This window comes from Leptonotus elevatus, chromosome 16 (genome assembly GCF_054856555.1).
Source record: "Leptonotus elevatus isolate MCC_2025b chromosome 16, RoL_Lele_1.0, whole genome shotgun sequence".
In the NCBI taxonomy this organism is placed as follows: domain Eukaryota; kingdom Metazoa; phylum Chordata; class Actinopteri; order Syngnathiformes; family Syngnathidae; genus Leptonotus; species Leptonotus elevatus.
Window position 1 is genome coordinate 7,704,493 of NC_141254.1, and position 26,730 is coordinate 7,731,222.

The 26,730-nt window shown below is 40.9% G+C and overlaps 1 protein-coding gene across 2 annotated transcripts; it reads right to left on the minus strand.

The window, feature by feature from the left end:
- Positions 1-217: 217 nt before the first annotated feature.
- Positions 218-26,167, minus strand: wwc1 (WW and C2 domain containing 1). 2 transcript variants are annotated; one of them, XM_086098830.1, is made up of 23 exons: positions 25,752-26,167; positions 25,295-25,555; positions 16,310-16,419; positions 15,970-16,173; positions 15,575-15,651; positions 14,877-14,956; positions 12,937-13,066; positions 12,233-12,379; positions 12,084-12,154; positions 11,754-11,999; positions 9,638-9,727; positions 7,955-8,625; positions 7,681-7,798; positions 7,214-7,381; positions 6,907-7,099; positions 6,651-6,785; positions 6,475-6,521; positions 5,408-5,594; positions 5,150-5,320; positions 4,974-5,066; positions 4,000-4,230; positions 3,745-3,863; positions 218-3,146 (listed from the first exon to the last, which is right to left on the minus strand). In XM_086098830.1, the coding sequence occupies exons 2-23, from the start codon at positions 25,411-25,413 to the stop codon at positions 3,080-3,082; spliced, it is 3,474 nt and encodes a 1,157-aa protein (XP_085954956.1). In that variant the 5' UTR covers positions 25,414-25,555; positions 25,752-26,167; the 3' UTR covers positions 218-3,079. The 2 variants fall into 2 exon arrangements, with proteins under 2 accessions (XP_085954956.1, XP_085954955.1); XM_086098829.1 differs by having other exon boundaries at positions 25,295-26,167.
- Positions 26,168-26,730: the final 563 nt, after the last annotated feature.

Here is a 26,730-nt window from a genome sequence, read left to right on the forward strand (position 1 = left end):
ACATAATTACAAATAGTATTATTTATATACAATACTAAAATGTAACTGCTATATTTAATACATTGAATGCAAAACTTATTCATTACGGAAAAATTGAGCTGAAATACACATTTCATTAAAAATATGTTAAATTCAAGGTAATATTTTATATATATATAAAACGGTATTAAAATGAATAGTTCCATTGATAGAAAAGACAGGAACCAGACAACAAAAATAAAAGATATTGTTTTATTTGTTGTGAAACTACAAAACATATTGTGTGGGTTTTTTTGTGTGCTGGTGAAATATTTACAACTCCGGTCGACAGTACAGTGTCTGAGAATTCAATTCACAGCTTTTTGGGACTCCTGACGAGAAAATGGAAAAAAAGAAACTGGGGGGAAAGCACACCCAAATCACAAAGTGCAATAAATACATGCTGGTTGTTTCCTCCTCACACACATACAAACGCACACGTCCTCACCCTCATCATCTGAACGCAAACAGATTAATGGGTGGGGGGCTCTTAACTACATAAACACAAAAATGATCACTTGTGCCATCAACAGCATGTTTTCTCTCTTGACATTCGTGTGTGGTAAAAACTACATTCCTTCATCCGCATGCAAAAAGAAACATTGAGATTCTCTTGACAAAGTGTTCACATTGAGGAAAAATAAACACACATTCCAGCTTTTGGATTTTTCAAAACAGAATATTTAACTCATTATTCTCTCTCATCACTTGTGAATTTGAAAAAAGTCGACACACACCCTTGCTCAAAGGCCAGGTTTTTGTCATACGGGGGGAAAAAAGACAGAAATCATTTCAAAAACATTTTCCGCTATTATTGTGACCTGACTTTTGTTTCCTTTGTTTTATTCTAGACTTTTCTTAACATGATTTAGCTTGCTTTATTTAATGACAGTTTCTTAGTTATTTTCAAATTCATGTGGCTGCGTGCAAAATCATTCAAATTATATCAGTACTTCTGATCAACCATAAATAAACCAAATGATTTCTAGCATTAGACTGCTATTTGGAACTGTTCATAATTCCCTCCACCTTGACTAAGGCCCCAGTTCCAGCAACAGCCCATAAGCATGCTTCATATTAGGTAAGGTGTTGTGTTTTCAAATTATTTAGAATGTTGTTGTTGTTGTTTTACGTACAAAAACCTAGTATTTGAACACGGATGTGTAGACTTTTTCTAAGCACTGTAGGATCTTCAACGGACTAAAAAAACATGGACATATAGTGGACACAAAATTATTTGCTAGTACATTGTGGGCGCTTCTTGATAAGAGACAAAATGGATGACAGCATTTTCACAAAGGTTGGGGAACCCTAGTGGAAGGTGAACCGTTTAGTGCTGATCCACATTAAGATTGTTTTAGTGCTTTTGAGATCGTGCTGGTACAAAAGGTGAATGGCCTCTCTCTCTCTCTCACCCACACACACAAATGTATACTGGTACAACAAAAGCCAATTAAAAAAATAAATAAAAACAACACACACACATGGACACGTGGAATGACAGAGCGTGACTGGAATCATTGCAGAGAAGATGGAAGCCTCGCATGTTGTTGTTATTTTTAAATCACAAAACATTTTTTGCTGAATATGGTTGACCTCCAGTAGAATGTTTAAAAAAAAAAGTAGATATAACCGGATTTTGACCCTTCCCGACCAAGGACGCCAAACGGCTGACTATCTTATGTCTTGCAATACTGTCCAACAAGATTATCATCCTTACGTCTGAGGTGTTTGTGTGTGTGCGTGTGCTTTGGAAGTTCCGCCATCTCATGTCCAGCAGTTGCAAAATGCCAGGAAATTTCCATGGGAATTTATCTGGGAGAAGGAAAAAAAACAACTGCCGGGTTTGGCTGAATAACTCGTAGGAATCGCTTGGTCTATTTTTTTATTATTATTTTTTGCTTTGTGTTTTGTGCCAAAATTTGAGCAAGGTTTGTAAAGGCTGCCACTCAAGGGCAGGAAAGCAATCATTTTTGCACGTCTGCTTATGACAAATCAAAATGTTTCTATTCTAATATGATACACTTCCATTAAATCAACCTCAATTCCCAGTTGAATACCATAAAGTTTCCAATCTGGAATATTTCCAACATTTTTAACTTTGCACAATTTTACTGGAAATGTTCTGCCCCTTTGCAACCCAGCAATTAAGAGACACAAATTATTAATGGTTCTGTTGTTTCTTTAAACATAAGAAAAGGTCCAGTTCGAGATCTGATGCTAAAACTGTAATTTCGTCCAGTTACAACAAGTTCAATCAAACAGCCAATCAGACTGAAGAGCAAGGTGCTGGTGTGCTCCCATTTGCTGGTGCTTGCTGGTTTCAAAAATACAATCGAGATGTTTGCAGTCATTAAAAGAAAAAAAAGAAGAAAAAAATTAAAGTTTCAAAAATCATTCCAGCGTGACAATGTCTTTTTTCCGATTACAATCATTCCGTTAAAGTGCCGACTAACTAATTTCCTACCTGAGTGTGAGAGAGTATTTGTTTTTTACTCATTCAAAAAAAAAAAAAAACACGATTATGACCATCAGTGCTGTCGATAGAATATAAACAACCTGATTTATTTTTTTAAGCATAAAAATATTTTCTCTTGCTGATGTATATGAAAGCAGTCAATATTGTGAGAGAAATTATCTACTTTCAAGAAAGGTGTGTTTGTGATGAGGTGCTGGCACTTGTAGTAATCACAACATAAGGATCTCTTCCAGTTCAAGTGGATTTGAAAACAAGATACATTATTTCAAAACATCGTTCATATTGTATATTTGTGATTTCAATCACCTTTTGTTGCTTCAGTACCATTTGCTGATGTAAGATTAGATATTTGTGCTGGAATGATTTGAAAGGCGTGTTAGTAACATAGACAAACAAAACAACACAAAAAAGAAAAAGAAAAACTTGAGCAGTGTCATCACTACAGTTACAAAAGCTAACAATGCTGAGTGGTCACGGTCATGTTTGTTTTGCGTCTACGATATTGTAAAATTCTTCATACAACCGTTTTGACTTGACTTGCGCAAGGAGGTGCAGAGGAGGGTGACTCCTTTGAAATGTTGGCTAGACGTCGTCAGCCGGCAGGTCCGGGATGGTGGACTTGGCTCGTGTGAAGAACGCCATTTTTTCTCTAGAAAGACAGATCGAGCGATAAGATGGAGGCTGTCCAGGACATATTGCACTTTGCCACATTGTTTCACTAAATGTGCAAGAATGTTAACCGTTTGTCTGTCATTCCGCAATTGTTTAGTTAATCTGAATCCAGATTTGATCCAAATTTGTAAAAGAATGTAAACACAACATAGAAAATCTCATTTAACATGTTCATGTGAAAATCTTTTTCAAATATCATCAAATTAAGTGCGCTTGTACAGGATCTTACAAAGCAAACAACTTTTTTTTAATCTTTATGCAATTTTTAAGGAATTTTTTATATATATATATATATATATATATATATATATATATATATATATATATATATATATATATATATATATATATATATATATATATATATATAAATACTTTAGTCATTGTAGTGCATTATTTACAGAATAAATGATTTAAGTAATAAGTGTAATTCTAATAGCTATTACTGATGCAGTATTACATTACAATAAATTTTTTTTAAACATACCCTAAAAACCATTACCGGTAAATATGTTTTGCCTTTCCTCTTCAAGACAGGAAGTGAATGTCTATCAAACTAAATCAGTTCCTCTTACCTGAAGGTCTGCACCTCGGGGACTTCCTTACGGCTGCGGCCTCTGATCTTGTGGACGTCTTTCGCCGCCGCCCTCATCATCTTCTCCACGCGCTTCTCCTGCAGCTGCTCCTCATGAGTCTGCAGGACACAGCCACAAGTTTACCAGAGCTTATGAGAAAACTGTTTGAACATTTACTTCCTTGGCTAGAAATCCATCTAACGGGCTTAAATGTTATATGGTAGTGGAAAAGGGGGACGTCGGTTGAACGCTCACCTGTTTCTCGGCGTGCTTGAGGAGCAGGCGGAAGCGCTCGTCTTCTCGTACCCAGGCGGGCAGCTCGCCCCGGCCCTGCTGCCGGGCCGTTTCCAGCTGGGCCTTCAGCTCACGCAATACATGCAGCTCCTGAGCCAGACGCGACTGCCGGGTGCGGGACACCTGCAGGTCCAGCTCCAGGTCCAAAGAGGTGCGCAGCAGGCCGTCTAGACCTTTCACCTGCACGGGAGGCTGGATGACACGAGACATTAGCTTATTTGTGACTTTGTAATGTGGATGTTGTAACAGCTTTTATACGGCAAGGGACCATGGATGCTCCACATCCCGTAAAAAAGCAGGAGAACCATGTGATTTCTCCCAGCCAATCAGAGAAAAGCAGGTAATGGTAGTTTAAGAGTTATTTCTATATTTATTTCTATATTTATTTCTTATGTCATTTAATTTCTATAAAAGGTAAACGGGAAAAAAATCGTGCCATGTACTACAATACATTTTCAAAATATATTAAAAGTGGTATACACATTTTTCATGACATTTATTTCTGTTAGTTATCAAAAATATAACAATGTATATTTTATAACATTCTTCTCATATGCACATATTGGGAGAAATCCAATTAAAATTCGTGAATTGATTTAAAACAAATTCAGATTTTGATCGAGGTTTCTAGAATGATGTAAATGAAACATTGTGAACACCAGTTAACATCAAATCTCATTCATTCAAGTTTTATTTTTGTGATGGATCTGATTACGTTTTGCTCCCATTTTGATTCAATTACGGTGCTCCTCCACTCAATATAAACATTCATTAAAAATAAATAAATAAATGAACAAACGTTACTTTGTTACAATAGTATTTATGGCGAACAGTGTATTATTTTTTTTTACTAAGTTAAAAGTTATAAATTGACTGTGTTGTTATAGCGTGACTGATTTTAATTTTGATTTCAAATGTGATGTCGCGCATTGTACCTTCTTCAGGCGCATGCTGCGTCTCTCTGAGGCGTTTCGCACAAACGGAGACTTCTTGGAGAGCGTGGAGCTGTCGCTGTCACTGCGATTGATCTGCAAGCAGGAAGACCAACGAGCTGTAGCCGAGCACTCGTCCATGTTGCTGCTGTTAACGTCGGCGCTACCAGTTAGCTTACCCTGCAGATGTACTGGCTCTGCGGTCCCGGGGAGAAGGTCTTGGAGCGGATGATGGCGTTGCCCCGCATGAAGGCGTGCTGCTGGTGGAGGTCGGCGCGCCGTTCCTTGGGCCGGACCACCGAGTGGTGAGTGGATGACGGCAAGCTGTCCATACTCGTCTCCTTGTTCACCTTAGGCAAGCACAAATGTGATGAGATGGCAAAACTAAATGGTGTTCTTATGTATGGGGGTTAAATCCTTCTTTTTTTTTTGTTTACCTTTTCTTTAATGGTGGCCAGAGGTTGCACTTTGGTATGACTCTCCACCTCCTCTTCTTCCTGCTCCTCCTCCTCCGCCTCCCACTGGCCGCCGTCAGCGAAGAACATGTCTCCTTCTTCCATAGGTTCCGTTCCCACAGCGCAGCGCTCTTCCTCGTCGTCAAACACTTCCAGCAGGTCACCGTGCCTAAGGATGTGGTGCGATCAGGGGATGTCGTTAATATTTGTCAACTGTGGGCATGTGAAGCCCTTTGAGACTCCTTTGTGATTAAGAGCTATATAAAAAAATAAAAATAAAAATAAAAATAAAAATAAAAATAAAAATAAAAATAAAAATAAAAATAAAAATAAAAATAAAAATAAAAATAAAAATAAAAATAAAAATAATAAATAAATAAATATATATATATATATATATATATATATATATTAAAAAAAAAGAGCTATATAAATAAACTTGATTTCACTTGACTTAAATTGATTAAAGTCACATGTACAGTTAGCCATCAGAAATGAGACAGGCCACGATTTAAAGGTCTGTTTGATTGCTTTCCATTGCGATCATATACCCCGCCCCAAATGCTGCTGAGCCAATGGTGAGTCCCGCTTTTGTTACCATGACAACCAAAGAAATAGCCTCGGCCTTGAAACTAGATTGGCCACTTCTTGCAGGCGCTGACCCTTGGGTGTCACTCATGAACACAGCACTTCATAAACTACATGGTGTGTATCTGGTGCATGGACACATCACCAAAAACAAAAATTGTCCTTAATACATGTCACAAGATGTTTTGGAAATTCAAGCAGCTTTATTTACGCTCACAAACAGGCCCGGCGGCATTCCGACCGCACGTTCCAGAGCGTTTTGTCATGCCACAAATATTCCCGACGCAGTGTCTCCTACTCCTTTCACATCCGCTCTCATGAGTAAATAGGAAGAAGTGTTTACCGCAGAAATGCCCGACGTCGTGTCGCCGTTTCGCAAAAAGACAACGCGTGGGTGTGGAAGTCGGTGCATCACAAGGTCGACACAACAGGCTCTGAGGAAACTCAAAGAGGAAACTCACCATGCTTCCTCGTCGCCCGGAACTCTGTCACTGCTGGAAGCTTCGGTCTGAAACAAGTAACATTGATTTGAGCCCAACCTTTTCTTCACAAATAAAATCCTCTGCACTTCACTAACTTCCCAAGAATGACGAATCAATTTGTGTGCAGCCTACGCTAATCTTGCGTCCGGTCTTACCGTGTCCAAGCCAGCGGCTGAACCACTGTCCTTGTCGCTGACAATGGGCAGGAAAACATGACTCAGCAGGTTGTACCACTTGGTTAGTCTCTCCTCCGAACAGCTGACGTCGGCCAGGCTGATCTGAGCTCCCGCCTGTGGAGGGAGGGAAAAAAAGTTAGTACTTTTCACACTGAATGTAAAACCAACAACATTTTCCATGGTGACTTTGGCTACCTCCCAGCGGCGGAGAACACAAAAGTTCTCCAAGACTCACCAGGCATTGTTCATGGCCCGACTTGTCGGCGTCGCACACGTCAACCCTCAGCGTCTTCTGCCGCAGTGCACTGTATGACAGTTGCACGCCGAAGACCTCGTTGAAGTCTACGACTTCCTGTGGTGGGTAGCCGCAGGTTCGGAACAGGCAGCGGGTCGTCTCCACGCAGGGGAGAACCGCCACGCGAACATGCCTGCGTGTCACATCATGCCTTAGCTTTTTCAAAGAGGATTTTGCCGTACAGCGTTCCCCCGCTATATCACACTTCAACTTTCGCAGTTCATTAAAACTAGTGCTGAATGTTTACATTTTCTGGTCAGCCGGAAGACAGAGGGCGCTACAGTTGGACAGCCGCATGACGGAGACGGTGAAGCGCCGGTCTCGTGGCTCGTAGCGGAAGCCGAGCTGCACCTGAGCGCAGCCCAGAGGCAGCCGATCCTCGTCGGAGGCCAGGAGGTCGGCAGCGACGCCTGGCCTGGAAGAAACACAAACATCACTCAGAAATACTAAAAAAAACTTTAAAAAAATTCAACCTCACCTACCAACTATGGGAACACATTTTAAAGACAACATATGTGAAATTTACTTTTTATTGCTGGCATACATGCATGGGTGTCTGTAGTACCCGCCCACAAATTAAGTGTGAAATTAAGTGAGTAAATCTCATCTTGTTGGTAATCACTAGTATAGTGTTTTCAGCATGAGAACAAACACGGTGGAAAAAACGCTGAATTTATCTCCTTGAAAGCTTTTGGGGCGGGTTGGTACTGGTACCTGCGCTCAGACGGTTCGTACACGCCACTGTCACCGGCAACAGACTCGTCAGACACGGCTGAGATCACGCCCATCTTCTTTGGCACCGCTGCGAGAAACGTCACTTGCAACTCTGGAGCTGAAAGCGTGAAAAAGGAAAGTGCAGGGAAAGTAAACTTTTACAGGTGTTTTGCTTGGAAAGATAGAATATGACTTTAAAAGGTGTCCCGCACTGTATTTTATTTGGTTTCTCTATATTAGGGTAGGTCTGGAATGTATCATACAAACGTTTTACCTTTCACCTCCTCGACCAGCAAGCCATTGCGTTTCTGCTTCTCCTCCAGCCCACCGGGGGCGCCGTGTTTCTCCTGCCGCTGCTCCTGGGAGTCCAGCCTGAGGTCCAGCTCTGCTAGTCTGCTCTGAAGCTCCAGATCTAGGCTCACCCCGCCAGGCCCTGCTTGGCCGGCGAAGGCCTCCCCGGACAGGAAGGTAGCGTCCGTGACAAGTGGCGAGCAAGGTGGCGAGAGCGAGGAAAGCGACGAACGCGGCGACAAAGAGCTCATGGAGTGAGGGGTCTCTGAGAGTCTGAGTGCTTGAATCCTGGATGGTCCCACCTCCCCTCCTCCAACTCCTCCCACACCTTTGTCAAAATCTCCAGCCAGCCCTGGTGTTTGGCTTACGGGCCTTTCAGTGTCCCTGCCGTCACTGCCCGTTACCACTTCGTGTTCGTGTATAGTGGTGATGGAGTTGGAGGGCCGGTAGCCCGCCTGGCCGCCCTCCTGCAGAAGGCTGTCCAGCTTGTTCTGGAAGTCCGGGTCGGCCAGCTCCGGCTGCTCTAGGTAGATGTCGGTGAAACTGAGGGAGGAGGTGGAGCCCAGGCTGGAGGTGGTGGCCAGCGAGCCGCGGCTCGACGTCAGCGAGCCTCGGCTGCTGCCGGACGAACATGATAGCGTGCTGGCGGACAGGCTGCGTGAGGCACACAAAGAAAACAATAAAGCATTATACAATCATTCAAAAGTTTAAAAAAATTTCACCTGTAAAGATTGTTGTGCATCTTAGGTTCTGCCTGAAATTTCTACCAAAAAGTGAGTATCTTACATAAAAAAAAAAAAAAAGTGTGAATGAGTGTGCAGATATTGTTTACTCGATCCCCCACTCAGTGGCATTTAGCCCTCAACCCCACGCTTATTAAAAAAAAAAAAAAGCGTTGTTTAGCCTATATACTTAATATTACATGAATGGAGGGTGTTTGCACACAAAAAAAACAAATTAAATGGAAAAAAAGATAAATAAAGGATGCCAGCAGAAGAACTTCTATCCCCCCAAAATATATATTTTTTAAGTACAACCACTTCCTACAGATGGCGCCACAGCAACAGTGCTGAACTGTTTGAAATTTTTAACTTCAAATTTCTACACTTTTCTTCTGCTAATAGGGCTTACCGGTTGTCTTGTGAAATAGAATGGATATTTTAAACATATGCTGACTAATGTCTTCATATTTGAATGCACGGTCGATGAGTGGTGAGCAAGTATGCAGTTGGAATTTTGCTTCCATCCCTCCTGTGTGGAGTTTGGATGCCTTCTCAGTACTTATGTGAGTTTTCTTGGGGTACTCTGGCTACTTCTGACAGAACATTACAAAAACATGCATATTAGGTTCAATGAAGAATCTAAATTGTCCATAGGTCTGATGTGTTGTTTTTTCTTTATGCACCCTGCTACATTAACCACCCGTGACCGTAATGAAGACAAGTGGTACAGAGAGAGATGAATATTTAAATTTGAGAAAGATGTTTGGACTATATTCCCACTGGATCCCTGTCATAAAAATGTGGACATTTTATTGGGGCAAAATGACACTTGAGAGACTTCTCTGCTCACTCTTTACCTTAACACTTCTGCTAGCTCTTCCGGGTATAAGTTAGAAAGTGTATTGTTTTTTTTCTTTCCATCACAGACCCTCTAGTGAACCAACCTTTTGAGCTGAGTATGTAACGACGTGGCCAGTCGAACCAATTCCTCCAGCTCCCTGACCAACTTGTTTCTCCTGCAGTGAAGTCGCAACCTTGGGGGAGAAAAAAAGTCACTTATTTAGTAAAAAATTCGGTCTCATTCAATTGGGTGATTTGAATTCAGAGACAGAAGCCTGGAGAGGACTTAAAAACAGCAACAGCAACAAAAGACAAGGTATTATTAGTGACTGCTTCAGCGTTCAAGTGATAGTGTTGTCATCTGATTGGGGTCTTTGTTAAGAGGAAAGGTGGCTATTGACAGCTGGTCACATGATCCAATGTTTTGAATGGAAACAAGCCAAAGAAAGGAAGCCTTTGATCGGGTTACAGAGCAGCTCTGCATGGTCCGTGGCTATTGAACCTTCACTTTCTACTAATTCACTCGTAGTACTTGCTGTCGTGCCAACATCTGAAGTGGTTGTACTGTATATGTCCTGACATTCACGGTGCTACTATTGTGATCCAAACGAAAGTATAGGCCCAAATGTTCATATTTTAAAAATGCAGTTGAGTTTTCATTCCTAAAATGTGAACATTTAATTAAATATTACGGTAATTATTTGACCCCAAATCACCCCCCCAAAAAGAAATTATATATATATATATATATATATATATATATATATATATATATATATATATATATATATATATATATATATATATTAGGGGTGTTGGAAAAAATCAATTCGGCAATATATTGCAATATTACAGCACGCAATTGTCGAATCGATTCAATATGCGGCCGAATCGATTTTTAAACATCAAATTTTTTATGGAAATATTCAACAAAACGTTTTACTTAGGGTTAGGATTGTTATATTAATGGAACATTGAGCCTTAATATTTTATTTCAGTGTTGTTCAAACATGAAAAAGACTGATACCTGTTTGTTAAATACAGTGGCTCAGTAAGTAATTTTCAGATAAATAAATACATTTTCATACAAATCTTACAGTGTACATGTACAAGTTCAATGATTTTTATTTTCTAAATTAGAGTTTAAAAAAATCACAATAATCAATTTATAGATTCGTATCGGGATTAATCAGTATCGGATTGAATCGTGATACGAATCGAATCGCCAGGTACTAGGCAATTCACACACCTAATATACATAAAATCAAATCAAATAATAATATTAAATTAATATTTAATTAAACGTTCACATTTTAGGGCTGAAACCTCAACTGCATTTTTAAGATATGAACATTTGGGCCTATACTTTCATTTGGATCAAAATAGTGGCACAATGAATGTCAGGAAATTTAAAAGAAGACAAATGTGTTTTATGTAGTTTATTATATGAACTGAACATAGAATGCAGGCTGCAGGCTCTTGTATTGAATCTCGCTGGATGGATGGTGTGAGTGTACTTAATGTGTGTATTTGTGAACGTGAGCACCTGAGTGCGACCCACAAGAGGCACTTTTATGAACGTTTCGTGTTACGGCAACAGGAGACGGGGCACAAAGAGAGCTCGAGCTCAGGAAGGGTCCGACCTGAACAACAGGAGACCTGTTGAGAGTGTAAGGGGGAGGGATCGTCTGTAATTTGTGATAAGGATCACAGAGGTTTGACGTCACTCTCAAAGGACAATTGAAGGTCATTTGTTTTTCATCACCTTAAAGTAACCTTCATCGTGACTGTTCTTGTGATCTCCTTCTACTAGACGACAGCATCATCTCATAAAGAAGTTTATCAAATTTACTATAGAGACACTCTGGAAAGTTTTTGTTGTATTCTTTGCGGAGCTGGTAGAATCACATTCACTGCATGTCGTGCCATTAAAGTGTACACAGTGCTCATAACTATAATTCAGCTTATTTCTCTGTGGGGTCGTAACTGTCGGGACTCATAGCGGGTTGCCTGGCAACTCTCTTCCTCGCAGGAGAAAGGACAGTTACACATCATATCTTTGCAATTACCAACAGCTGTATAAATTTTTAAAGTTATGATGGACGTGATTGTTTTAGAAATGATGACTATGTTTCCGAATGACTGTCTCGAGACATATCTGAAAACCACCAGTGTAAACCACAAGTAAGAAATTGGGGACACAAGTAATGAGAGATTGACCTTTCAGTCAGAGCTTTGCTCTGATTGTCCCTCGCAGCCTGCAGGTCTCTCTCCAGACGTTTCTTCTCCGTCTCCAGCTTCTGGGCGTCGTTGGGCTCCAGGCGCTGGCGCGGCCGCACGTACTGCAGCTCTTTCAGAAGCTCCTCCTTCTCGTTGATGAGGATGAGGCGGTCGCGCTCTGGGTCCAGCAGGCCTGGCCACGCCTCGCTGTCCAGCTTGGCGATCTGCACCTCGATGGTGGCAATCCTGGCGGGCGTCAGGGAGGTTAGGATGGGGGTCGCAGGTAGCAAAAATCGTCAGGTAGCAAAAATCGGCAAAACAATGCCTTACCTTCGTCTGGCCTCTTCATACTTTAGACTAAGGCGAACTTTCTCCGCCAGTTTGTTGGAGTTGTTCACGAACTATACACACGCAGAAAGCAGCTTCATTGAAATTATTTTCTTATTGCTTCAGTCGCTGGTTTTACAACTGGGACTCACCTCAGCGGGGATGTCGGTCTGGGATCCGGCGTCAGAGTAGAGTCGCGGGATGGACAGCTCCGAGTTGGCCAGCGAGAGACTGCTGCCCCACAGATCCTGCTGCGAGCCCGAGTCCAGCTGGAAAGCATCCTTCAGAACTGCCAATTTCTGTATGGAGAGAACAAATGGCAAAATATACGTTTTATATACGTATACGTTTTTCTACTCCAAGTTTGGAGTTCTCTTTTATTTTAAGATTCCGTTATTAAGTTAAAAATCGTTAAGCGTATAACCTGCTTAAGAAATGTCAAAAATAAGGGGAAAACTTCTATTACACTTGCACTGTTCCTTCAATTATTTGTGATTTTGCCAGTTACCATGATGTGTTTGAATACTACAAAAGCACCTAACACACGTTGGATTAGATCGAGCCGTCAGCTGCAAATGATCACAAAAGGGCGGCGGGAAAGGTGGAGAGTGAGGACAAGTGTCTACAACTAATGAGCTCATTCATACATTGACGAGTGAACCATTTAGGGGGATGATGAATTTCCACACGTAGTTGCTCCATTCCGAATCGTTTACCCATTCCTACTCCCTAATGACTATACAGGAATTATTCTATGTGACCTACATAATACAAACTATTAAAAAAACCTATATAGTGATGAAAGCAGGGAAATGAGCGAATGATTCCGAACACAGGCCGAGTTATATATTCGCACCTGCATGAGTTCTTGTTTCTCCTTCTCGCCGGTGCTGATGGCGTCACGGATGGAGCGCACCTCACTGAGAATGGCCTGCGCCTCCTGCAGCTTGAAGCCATACGGGCTGTTGGACACCTTCTGGTCGATCCTGCAGGGGAGGAAGGGTCATTTTGTTCATGGCAGGTAATTTGTCTATCACTGTATAAAGCTGTTTGAGCATTTATTCCATATACTGTGCTGTGCACTGTAAACTTTAAGATGGATATCAACTTCAAGGATATTGAGGAAAAAATAATGGTCTTTCCATTATGGATTAACTTGATATCAAGGATATCAAAAGCGTTTTGAGTATTTATCATCCAATTTAAGGGCATACAAGTAGGCCAAAAGTGCGACTAGACAAGAAAAAAACATTACTAGTAACTTAGACACTCATTACTCTAGCGTGCTGAATTGTCTTACTAGTAAGCACAAAAAGCCTAAGAGTCCTTTTCAATTGGATATCAATAAGTGCTCTAACGGCTCGCCATATTTCCCTCTGCATATTTATTATTATCTATAAAGAGATGGCACGTTAAGCGGCGCTGCAGCAAACAGCCACCGGGGGCGGCGGAGCGTGTATGGTAATGAAGTCATGCATGTCAGGACAACAGGTCCTTCCACATTCTTCAGGGAGGGAAGAGGCGGAGGTAGGATAGAAAGAGAGAGAGCGACATACACGGAGAATGAGGAAGCGAAAGGAGGGGAGAGAAGACTATTATCCTCTATTAAGTGCTTCTCAAACACGGCAGAGCGGGAGGAACTGTGTGATGAGGCTGAGTGGCAAATAAAAGTGCTTTAGGGTAACTTTAATAATAAGTCGCACTACGTTGTTTATTGAACATATAGTATTAGAGAAAATTTCTTGTTGGGTCTGGAATCAGACTATCCCTGTGATCAATGGGAGTTTACTGTACAATTAATCAATTAAATGATCAAATGTTTATGTTATATGAATTATTTGCAGTGTTTAATAGTCTAAATAAATAAATGCATTTTAATTAGTTAACCATTATTAGGGACAAAATGGGAAAGTTTACGGAACCAATATTACAGGAGTCTTAATGCAAATACTCGGTAGGTCAGATTAAAGAATGTATGTAAAATTGCATTGGACTGGTCTCATATTAGGTCATCATGCTATATTGATTGTTGTACATTTCATAAGAATTTCTATGAGGCTTTACTTCAACAAACAAAGTTTCCCACGCATTCCCGCCAGGCCCGAAAAATTTCAAAACGCGTCAAGTATTTAGCAAAATCTTATCAGGAAGCGGGCGGCCGCATTCCAGCTCTAAGCCTATTTTGTATTTGCGCAAGCGGCGATAGGTCGCCGAGTGCCGCCTGATGACTGTAACAGGAGAGAGGGGGTGGGGGGGGGGGGGGGGGGGGGGGGGGGACGAAGTCACGCAGGAATGTTGTTCAACCGCTCGGCTACTCATTAATCCTCCTGTGACACTCTCACTTGCATGAGCTAGAGAGCGAGAGAGACACACATTCTTGTCCCCTTTCAGCTCGGACTGACAGCTGATTTGCTGAAGAAAGAAGAAGTGGATTTCAAAAACGTACACAAAATAAAAGAATTAAACATTAGGGGCGGTCTGGGATTAAAACTAAAGGAAGAATGAATGCCTTCCACCGCCACCGGCTTCTAGCGTTTGTTGTCCACTTACTCTCCTCAGCTGGTGTTTTGATTGAGGTGTCCGTGTTTAATGGCGGTGTGGAATGTGCGATAAATGCTGAGGCAATAACTGCAGCGATAAGGAGACGTTTACTGCTTACTAGAATGATGATGTTTGTACAAATGTCGAATTCCAATGTGTTACACAGGGAAGGGAATCTGCACTTTAGCTATGCTTAAAAACGTGACATGAAGAGAAATACGCTTGCATTTAAGACACCCAAAAGAGATGACTTACTCTTTGAGGGTCTCGAAGCCTTGTTCTTTGTACTGCAACTCCTGCTTCATGCAGGCCAGGTCTCGTTTAAGCTTGTTGACCTGAGAAAGACACATCAATTTGAGGACAGAATTATTATTATTTTTAAAGCATTTATTGTCATTGTAAGGTGCAGATACAACAAAATTGGATGTTGCTGCTAAATGAATGTAGAGGAAATGCTGTTGTATGTGTTGCTGCACTGTGTTGTTTAAGTAGCAGTTTATTTTATGTTTTTACAATTACCGCATTGTCTAAACAAATTTCCATTAGCTTGTCCTTAGTGTTTTGCATGTTAGTATTAAGATATAGACAATTACTAAACGAAATTAAACGGTTCACTGAACATTATTTTTTTGGGGTCTAATTTACAGTAAACTTAAAATGGAATGTCTATTGTATGATCAATAATCAACTGACAATCACTGTGTGTCCCCATTAAATATTATTTGTATTGACTACGGTGAATGGATATTTTGGGGCGTAGAACCCAACCCAAACCATGAGGGAAGCAACCTTGTCCAATTTTATAATTATAGGAAATTGCACGAGGTGATGAATCAAGCTCGTGGTTACTAGTAATACTTTTGGTACAGGTTATGTGGTACATGTGAGATCGTGGATCACAGGCGTGTATGGTGTGACAGTAATGTGAATGTGTGCGTGACATTCTCTCTTACCCGACTTTTGGCTGTGGCTATTTCTGCTTTGAGGATATCTGGGTCATACTTGCTGGAGGTGGATGTTCTGGAATTCACTGGAAAGGAGAATGTTAGAAAAACATTTCAATAACAGCTTCATAGTTTGACAAAAAGCCAAATTTTTCTTATTAATATTCAACAGACGCATAACAGCATTTGCTATGTAATAGGAAACATGTTTACAACATGTGACTCAATTATTCCATTACCACTGGAAACAGTGAAATCCACAGCGCATTGGTATTGGTCTGACAATGACTGAGGAGGACGGGTGTCCGGCCGCACGCCGTGGATACAAGATAACTTTCTATCCAAATGTACTTTTAATTTCCAGCTGATTCTGCTCGACCAATGAGATACGACGTGACACTCACAGCTGGTCTGCGATGTGGACTTGTCCCGCCAAGTATTGTTGAGCTGGAGGTACTCTTGCTGCGCGAGACGGAGCCTTTGCTCCTTCACCTGGTAGATCTCCTTCTGGGCGCTGAGGGCGTCTCGGGCCACGGCCAGGTACTCCCGCAGCATGGCCTCTTGCTCCCGCTGCCACTGGGCTCGCGGGTCCTCCACCTGGGTGCTCTCTGGGAGGAACCAAATGAGATCAGATCACCGATCAGCACACTAAAAGATTAAGTGTATTTGTTCTTCAAAGTTTAATACAAGTGAACTGTACAAATATACTGTTAAAAGACCTACAACATTTTTGTTGAAACTCACTAGTGTTGTGGTCGACATAGTATGCACCGACCACAGGGTCGAACACCTCCTCCCAACCGACTGGAAGCTCATCTCCGATGCAGTCGGCGAACGTCAGAGGCTTCGTCTGCCTGTGGCGAAGAAAAAAACAACTGTATTTTAGTGATGCTGTACCTTATATAGACGTGAGCTAAAGTGCCAATTACCTCAAAATACTACTAGACAGCCTGTTATCATTATAAGAAAATAAACAGGACAAAAAGGACCCAAAAAGTGTTTTGTGAGCTTGCAGTGAACTTTGACAGGCCACACATGCTTATCAGTTCATTGTGAAGTCCAAGTAGATGCTGATTTGTGAAGTAATGAAATCATTTCTGAGGCCCAAGGATTCTGGTTCAATGACTATCAAGAGAGTCCACGAATCCAGTAAATTTTAAAAGTTTGCCACATTTTGAAGAAGCTTAATTCTGACCTTAAGGTACCACCTGCCATGTGTTTTCTTCTCTTTAAGCTACCACAATGCATATCCTAATTATGTCAAAATCAGAATTGTGTTTTGAATTTAGCGTGTGTTTATTTTCCTCAACTTTTTACACAAGTGACTCTGAACGGGTTTTTAACCAGCACATTGCGATGTCTGAAAGAGCTTCCATGAGGCGCTGTTGGGGAGAGGACGAGGAGGTAGGGTGGGAGGGAGGTGGTTGACCAGTCTGGAGTTTCACAGTCCTCTATTCACCTCCAAGAGGGGGAAGATAAAAAAAAAAAAAGCAGAGGGTGGGCGGTGGGGGGCCCTCCTGCCGACCACAATAGGAGGAAACCGACCCGCGGCATTCCTCAAGCAGCACTAACGCATCGCCTGGAGGTTTCTAGGGCAACCGTCAGCCTTCCAGCCAGTCACCGCCGTCGTGAGGGGCGGGGGTACTCAATGATGCTACCATTTTTTTTGGCCCTCTCTTTCTCAAAACTGTGTTTTTATGAGTTTCAGACTGAATTCCTTCCAGGGCCGAGGCATAAAAACTCTAATTTTTGCAACTGAAAAATCGAATTCTTGTGTAATACTTGAGTAGAGTGCAAATGGCTCATTTGTACAGCTAAATTAATTAAATGGAAAATCAAACATATTTTTTTACAGCAATTCAAGTCTTACATTGAGATCTTCATCTTAAAAGTTTGATGATGTTATTCCCCTACATTTGAATAAATAAGATACTGTTTGTAACTTGTAGCTCTAGCTCAAATTTGGGTATAAAACGGTGACGGATTTGATATTGAGTTCAAAATGATGAAGTGTTTACATGTCATTGATGATAATAATAATAATAATAATAGATAGAATTTGGAATGCACTTGACATTTATAAAATAAATCTCAAAGTGCACAGTACACGCAACAATAAAAGCACAAAAGTCAAGACTAAAAATCCAAAATGAAATTAGAAATCAACCAGAAACCAGGAAAAGCTTCTTTCTTTCTTTCTTTTTTTTTTAAAGGGAAGATTTTAAGGCATTTTTTCCCCCATTGAAATGGAAAGAGTACACATTAAAGACCTTCATGATCTTAAATGATGGTCTCTTCTTTTTGTTTGTTCCACCATTTGTAGGGTAACTATAAGCCATCGCTTGGTAGAATTTTTGCTTTGTGGTGCGAGCAAAAATTTCAGGTACACGCAAGCTTCATATACACCACAGAAACAAGGATAGCGACAGTCGCCAATGGTCTCTTTGCAGTTATTTTGAAACAATTGAAGACGTTTAAGAGAGGACTGGCTGACTCCAAAGTAAGAGCATAACAGAAATCCAGCAAAGTGCTACTATGTCAGAAAAAATACAAATTGAGTAATGAGCTGGATCAAAGAGTAAATAATTGTGACAAATGTGCTGTGTGTTTTAACAAACATGGCCAAAAAAGATGATTGACTGATTGATTGATCTTATATCAAAATTCCATGTGAGGGTGTTTCTATTTACTCTACTATAACATGACGCAGAAGTGAATTGTGCCAGCAAAGAGCAAATTATTTGAATTTTGTCACTTGAAGCATGCAGTATAAATCCAACCTAAGAGACAAGTGCCACAAAAACAAACACTGAGCCTCGCTGTGGATAGAAAGTGAACTGGGTCCTTTTCACTGATGAATAATAGAAAAAGGGGCCAGGGTAAGACTGCCTCAGCTTGGCTCTAAATTTAGCTTCCGGACAGAGTGACACAGAGGCTGCTGCCAACGGCTGGTTGGCTGGCCGCATCCCCCATTAGTTGATCCCCCCCTCTCTATACTCTCGCCCACAAATCCTGTCCTCTAATGGTGGGAGCTGAGGGCCGCTGACCCAAACTTGTGGCTCTCCGTTTTCCTGCGTGTGAAGGGCCAGCTGGTTATGGCGGCCCAGCTTCCATTTCACTGTCAGTCGCTCAATAGCCACTTGAAGTCCTTCTTGTGTGCTCCACGGCTTCACAGCACCAACATACCAAATCAGTTTCAATCATATGGTTTAGTTTGTACGCAAAGTGCATGTAGACAGATTGTACAACTTCAGGATATATCTACACTTCATTCCTAAATTAATTAGCCAGTCCCTCAATGACCATGTTAACAACGTCTGAATTTCAACATTGCCTATTTTTTTAATCCACTCCTCACATGTTGAAATGTAAACGTTCTGCCTAACTTACAAGCAGTTCACTGATGTTCTCCTGTGTTTTCAATTGACACGTCACACACCTTTAACTATTGTAAGGCAAGCAAAAACGCAAGACGAAGCTCTCCTACATGTTTTAATAAGATTGTGCCCATAATAAGTTTTTTTGAGGCATTTTTCCAGTCACATCACATGATAGCTTGGCTTGTGTTAAACGCAAGAGGAAAGCACTAAACATTCCAAAATGAGTTTGCAAAATACCCACTCGTGAGTTCCAAGGCAAACAACTATGCGGCCGGGCCTTGGCGCGCTAAAGCAAAGTGACAAAGCGCACGGCGGAGTGTAAAGGCGCCGAGGCCTGGCCGCATAGCTGAATGCTGAGTCAAGCGGCGGCAGCAAGGGAGAAATGTTCATTCGCCGTTACGTTCGAATCCCTCGTGTCGAGGTCCAACATCCAAACACAAACTACTTCCTGTCACGGCTGAGCGTCAGTCCAGATAAAAATGGGAATATCAGCAGGAGATCTGTGAGCGGCAACCGTGCCTTATCTGGCTGATAACATTCCTGTGGACTGACGACACGCGTTTGGTGCGTCACCGAAGGCTGGAGGGATGATATTGCACACTGAAGAATTTATTAAAGGCCAAAAAGTCTGCCCACACTCACTTGAGTGGTTTTCATCAAAACTGAACTCTCTTTATTCAGTGCTACCAAAAGAAGTAACCAAAAATAAGCCTGAAATACAAAATGACAAAAAGGGTGACATAACAGCAATAGAAGCCACTGTGAGAGTTATGATTTTACTGAACAACGGTGATTCCTCACTTTTCGCTGGTACTAAGGGTTTGTCAAAGTTATTGACACTGTATAATACTTTCGCAATCCCAGAAGTGCCAGTAAACCACCATGAAGTGAAATTATTGTTCTTCCAATGCCTTCCATTTCCCACTTTATCAGGGGTCTGGAAAGGCATCAGTAGATTTATTTTTCATTTTCTTTCATTCTAGAGGTTGTTAGCTTCTCTTTATTCATTTAAGTGCTTTTTTGGTATTCTAGGAGGCGAAGCATATTTCTGGAGCTCAAACTAGCGCCAATATAGTCGCTGACTATTTTCAAACAACAGCGGATGATTACTGGTGCAACATGTCCGTCCAGTTAGATAGTGGAAACAATGCTAGCAATCTGAAATATGTTGCTTACCGCTTCCAAGCATTCGTGTCGCACATACCTCTGCTAGCATATGTGACTTGGCTAGTTTTGAGCTACCTCATTGACACGGTTGTTAGATTCCTGTACAGTAAACGCTAATGTAATGTGATAGTGTGAACTGTGGTTTGTGTAAGATGCATGTTCCAAATTGTAGATGACTCCCAGTATTTCAATTTTTCAATATAGATATTTTAATGCTCAAGCTGTTGGCGCTTATTGCATTGGATGTTCCATCCTGATTGTCCTGTTGTGATCAAACAGTCATCTCAGTGAAGGGCGAAACAAATAGAGGACAGGAGCAACCACACCTAACTGTCATTATCGACGTGTTCAAAGGGACATTACTGAATTTTTTTTTTGTATGTGCTTGGCCATGTGTCAGCTTGCCTATAATGCGAGCGAAAATAAAATCCACGCTTTTACTGTCTGTACGGACGCTTGCCATCTTTTTTCACAGAATGGGCTGCCGTTGCACATGGCGGCCAGTCGCCTAGACATAATCTCCTGCCGACATGTTAGCATAAACCGCAATTGGCATTGGCCCCGTAATAGAGGGGGCACGTGAGCAGTGACAGAACACCACATCTTAAAAACGTCTTCCCACTGAGAATATACAACTAACCAGTAACCAACTGTGATGATTTCAAATGCTCTCAAATACAACAATCATTAAAAAGCTAAACGATTTATCAAGAATATGCTTGCTACGATGCTCAGAGTCTTTAAAGTGTTTTTGAAAGTTATTGCAAGCATAAATTCTTATTCTGTTGGTTACGTATTTGACAAGGATGAGTCTACGCCTGTGGTGCCTGTAGCAGTCTGTGGGGCCTCACACTGAACTTTGAACCTCGTGCACCTTGGCAGGCAGTGAAAGGGATTTGGGATGAATCGTACGCTTGGCCGGCGAGTGCTGCTCGGCCCTTCACGCCGTGTGTTTCAGGAATGTGAGTGTATGTGTGTTTGGAGGGCGCTATCCTGTCAGTGGTACTTTCACTAAACACACTGACTAAGGCTACGTTCACACTGCAGGTCTTAATGCTCAATTCCGATTTTTGGGTGAAATCTTTTTTTTTTTTTTTTTAGTAAGCGTTCACATTACCTATTAATTGTCAGTCTGTCTGCTGTGTGGACGTAATGAGACCCTAAAGTGATTCGCATGTGCAGAAGAAGATACGTCACTCACAACGCTGTGTTCGCGGAAGTAAATACGTATGGTCCAGCGTGTCAGGACCACGGACGTTTATAAGTCCGTCGTCGGGGCTCATATTTTTACCATCTCATATCAACAGAGGAGCGATGCAGGAGGAGGTAGAAATAATATTTTGTGAAAATGAAGCGAGCCTGTTCGAGCGCCTCATCTCGCAGAGACCTCTCCTTTTTTTCCCTCCCTAACGAAGTCACGTCATTGCCGCGCGTAATAAATGAGCCGTCTACGTGGCTAAATTACTAATATCACCACCACAAATGTCATCTTTATATTTTGTGTTTCAAGTGGGATTAAATTAAAGTCAAATATGAAGTCACAACTGTTACTCGAAACAACTTTACTGATTCATGTAGTCTCCCGAGCCGTGCAGACCTCGAGGATGCGTCAAGCATAAATCAAGCTTAATGCCCCCGTCCGAACGGAGCGCATATTGGACTTTTGATGACGTCGAGATCGGATGTATGCGACCTGGCCATTCAGACTGCGGTTGCATTGCAAAAATTCGGATACGTATTCGATCTAGGCCCACATATAAAAGTGACCCAGGTCGGATATGAAAAAAATCGGAATTGAGCCGTTCAGACTGACATAAAAAAAAAAAAGTCAGCAGATACAAGTCGCAGTTGGGCAAAAAAATCCGATCTGAACGTAGCCTAATATCGTCAATCTTCCTGAACTTGAGTGAAAAAACAGGCAGGTATATTATAACGATATCACTAATGTTTAACTGCCTTAAAGGTGCATTGAGGACTTTTAAAATGTTAATGTAAAATATTTTTCTACATCATCCAAGCTCCAACAATGCCCAGATGAGTACAAAGAGCCCTGACTTTAACTGTGACTCCGCCTATCAGCTTGTTTCTTGGGAAATGGGAGTGGTGGAGTGGTGGAGAGTGACATCATGCTCATTCCCACAAACATTTAGTGTTCGCGTACAACACAATTGGGACGAAAACTGAAAAAGAAAAACAGGAGACTGGCTTCAAGTACAGCCCACGCTCCAGCTCAGACTCCAAGAAAAATGAAAAATAGAAGAGTTTATGCAAGCGCACATACTGCACAGGCACAGTGCACGAGCTTGACACAGATGCTGCAGTTACACTTTAGGCCAGAGGTGGCAGTCACAAGTAAGAAAAATGTCAAATGTCATATGTAATGTATTTTTTCAATTAATTTATCTCAAAACAATTTGTTAATCTGTTTATTGTAATTCAAATTCTCAATTGTATATATGCTGTACATTTACCATTTAATTCATTTTGTTAAGTGGTTAATTAATCTTAAATAATACGATAAAAAAAATATGTCTCGCTTATATGACTTGACTTTTCCCTTTCGGCAAAAAAATGGTCAATTAAAATTGATAGATTTTATTTATTTCGGAAATATTATAAAATAAATATTTTACTTGCATTTAAATGGTTGTTAACTATAATCCAATTAATTAGCAATATACAGTTACAAATTTAACTGACATTTTCTTATTAGTAGAACGAAAATAGTTATGTCAATTTAGCTTTCTTCTTTTTTAACCATTACCTCATCTATATGAATGACCTGGTCCATTGGTCGGTTTTAAAAATCTAAGTTTGCCAAGCCCTGTCCTTTCACGACTCATTTAAGCGTGAGCCGTGTGGACGTTTCAAGAAGCAGTCACTTTAGTTTTTAGGATGCCATCAATGTCAACCATGTGAGCTGAGGATGAAAGGGAAGTAAGATTTTATTTTTATTTTTTAAAGAGCACCTTGAGGGGCACTGTCATGACGCAACATCTGGACTCATGTTAGTCGCCGCAGCTGAGGGAAATAAAATTTAAAAAGCAAAGCAAAACAAGCCTAAGCCTCTTGGATTCCAGACATGAGGAATGAAAGGGATTTGGTGTCAAAGTCTGAGTGGTCTTAAGTAAGCGATAAAGGTGAAGCCCAGGGGGTGGGGGTCCTCATCGCCATTCCTTGTTTTTGTACGTATAAAGCCGCGCATGCTAAGCCTATTACCAGCGTGGATTTCTATGAGAAGGTAACAAGAAGCAGGATGTACTTGGCAGAAAAGAGAAGATAACTGTAAATTCTAAAGCGTATGTCACTTCATAATAGACATAAAACGCAGACAGGGGTTTACGTCGGAACGCAGTAGTCAAGTCAGGAAAGAAATATATGTTTGGAAAAACATCTAGGTTGGGTAAAAAGCGGTATCTGTGTCCTTTTACATTTGTTTTCTCTACAAGTGAAAAAAATAATAATCTAAATGTTATCTTTGCGATGTTTTTTTGCTCGTTTGTTTTTGTTGGGGGAGTTTTTTATGGCCATCTCACCCAACCCTAAAATCCGTAAGATTCTTCAAAGCATGCAGGTCAAAATGGCATATGTAATGCAAACATAAAAGTGTTGCTTTGTGTAAACAATGTCGTTTGAAAAATGAAGTGTTTCTCATCTTGCTCAAGATATCTGGAATTGACTCTTTTCTAGCTTCTTCTTAAATTCATCACTCATATCATCCATCATACACTTGGTGAATTACTTTTGCTGCTTCTTGCGTATTAAGAGTTTTTCACTGCCAGTGGGCGGAAAACATTTTAATGGCCGAGCTGTTGGTGCTGTTTACATTGGATGCGCCATCCTGATTGTCCTGTTGTGACCTAACAGTCATCACGGTTAGGGACGAAACTAATAGGAGACAGCAGCAACCACACCTAACTGTCATTATCGAAGTGCTCAAGGGGAACATTACAGAATTATTTTTTTAACTGCATGTATATATATGGTCGGCCATGTGTCAAATCGACAATATTAATTGAAATGTGTAAATAGACGCCTCAGTGATGAAGTGCTGCCTCCGCAAGCAAAAATAAAATCCACACTTTTACTGTCTTTACGGACGCTCGCCATCTTTCTTCACAGAATGGGCTGCCATTGCACATGTGGTGGCCAATCGTCTAGTCGTAATCTCCTGCCGACATGGTAACATAAACCTTAAGTGGCGTTAGAGTAAGTGAGCAGTGACGGAACAGGACCGCTTAAAACATCTTCCCATCAAGAGGTTTACCAATAAACCTTGATGACATTTTAAATGCCCTCAAATGACTGATTTTTTTACACATTTCAACAAGATTTCTCAACCCACTATCGTTAAAATGGCAAGCTCACTGAGGACCATGTGGAAATTATTTTTCACATTCCCAGAATTCCACATTTCCCACAAAAAACATAACTTTTCAATTGATGAGGTTGTTTTACAATTGCCCTCGTACTCAATGATTCCAATCATTCTAACTTCAAAAGGTTCAACATTAAAAAAAGAAAAAAAATCCTGATTTTGGAAGAGTAACAAGTTTTCTTTTTAAAACATTCTTGAAAGGATATAATTAAAACAAGTAAATTCACATGAATTCCAGTTCAAATCTTTCAAACCTATTTTTTTTTAAAGAAATCCTTGTGAAAATTCACCAATTAATAGAAAAGGTAAACAATTCACTTCAAATTCAGCATTTCCTAAAAGGTTCAAATCAATATTCCCTCCAAATGTTATTGCTTTGTTACGAATTCCATTTTTTTTCTTGAGAAAGAAATCTGCTCTTTTTTAATTGACAATTTAAATTATTCTAATTAATATATGTTTTTCCAAAAGGAAATTCACCTACAATTCACATTTTCTAAATCGATTCAAATAATTCATAAATTTTTCGAAACGCTTATTTGATCATAAAACTTCTTCATTTTCAATTCATCCTTGAGGAGTCACACAAAAATCGTACACATATTACTTTCTATTTTTGTTTGCGGCAATGCCTTATTGCCTGCCTTGCTACTGATGTTTCTTAGTCTTCCAAAGTAAAGGATAGAGGGCCAAAATTGACCAATTTTTAATGGGATTATCATGGAATTATGATCCATTTGTTTGCTCCTTTCTTGATCCATGCCAGCTCGGCATGCGTTGTTCCTTTTTCTTTTCTTTTTTTACCTGTCTCTGGGATCGATCCAGCTGGTGCTATGGTTGATGTGGTCGATGTAGTAGACTTTGCCATCAAAGTCTCGGGCTTTCTCCCAACCGTCGGGTAGTGGCAACTCCGTCCTCGGCATGTCAGGCGAGTCTCCATGTAATGAACTGCCCGCGACTACTCAAAATCTCGACGAGGGGAAACCATCGCTTTTCTCGGTCATCATCGTCGTCATCACCGGTAGTGGTGGTGCTGGTTGTTGTTATTCCCGAGCTGTCGCTTGGCTGCGAATATCCATAATATTAATACTGTTGTAATCCAAGCAAGCAAACAAACATGAAAACAAGGCTGTTAAAAGTGACGCAGGAGGTAAAACGGTTCCATCAGACTGCATTTGATGTCTCCTCCAATGTCGCCATCTTTTATCTCCCCAAAAAGTTTAGGGCAACTTCGGACGCCAAATTGCCGCGTTGTGCTCACCTCCACGACCAAAAGCCGCTAATGGGGGAGGATAGCCGTCAACGTCTAGAAACCACACGGCGAAATCCCAAACACGACAGTTTGATTGTACAGTCGTGAAATATGGATTTAAAAAGACTCTGCTTGACGACCCCGGGCTGCCTCGTCGCCTTCTTGGCCACAGGACACCACCATGTTCCAGCGAGAACCGAGGAGGAACCGATGCTAGCCCGCCTGACAACCAAACGCTGCGGCAGAGGAGGAAAATAAGTCCGAGGGGAGGAAGAGGAGACGCTGACCGCTAAGTAAAATACTAATTTGGCGAATTAAAGGACGTCTTTCACAGCCGAAGACGTGAAAGGATGCGAAGATGATGGTGGATAAAGTGTTCGTCCAGTTCCCGGTGACTTCGATCGCTTCTAGTCATCCGGGCTACGTCAAGTCAAACCAGATATCTCTCGTCGCCACTTCCTGCTTGCGGTTCCGGTTTCAAAGTAAAACATCTTTTATAAAATGGCGTCAGAGGTTTCAGAATAAACTCGAAAATTGTGTCAAGTGCGTCGTCGGTTTGTTGGTCCGTTATCCCCCTCTTGTGGCTAATTGAGGGACTGACACTGACACAGATAGATTGGCTGGATGGATGGATGGATGGATGGATGGATGGATGGATGGATGGATGGATGGATGGATGAATGGATGGATAGATAGATAGATAGATAGATAGATAGATAGATAGATAGATAGATAGATAGATAGATAGATAGATAGATAGATGAGTTTAAAAGAGTACATTTTCCTAATGAGATGTTGAGTACATATGGTAACTAAATTAAACTAAAGAATCTGGAAAGAGCAAAATGGACCCAAGAAGCTTTACTGTATGTAAAACTCAATACAACTTTGGGTTCATATAACATTACATTAAGGGATTAAAAAAAAACTCAAAATGAATTATACTATGCTGATTATTCGATTTTGTAATTGATTTATTAATCATAAA

Bases quoted from the DNA above. Each gene is read 5' to 3' on its own strand.
- wwc1 (XM_086098830.1), bottom strand. From the start codon at position 25,413: ATGCCGAGGACGGAGTTGCCACTACCCGACGGTTGGGAGAAAGCCCGA. The intron at 7,100-7,213 runs GTAAACATTCAG...TGTGACACGCAG, and splicing joins CTTCCGGCTGACCAGAAAAT to GCATGTTCGCGTGGCGGTTC. The intron at 3,864-3,999 runs GTGAGCGTTCAA...TGTGTCCTGCAG, and splicing joins TCAAGCACGCCGAGAAACAG to ACTCATGAGGAGCAGCTGCA.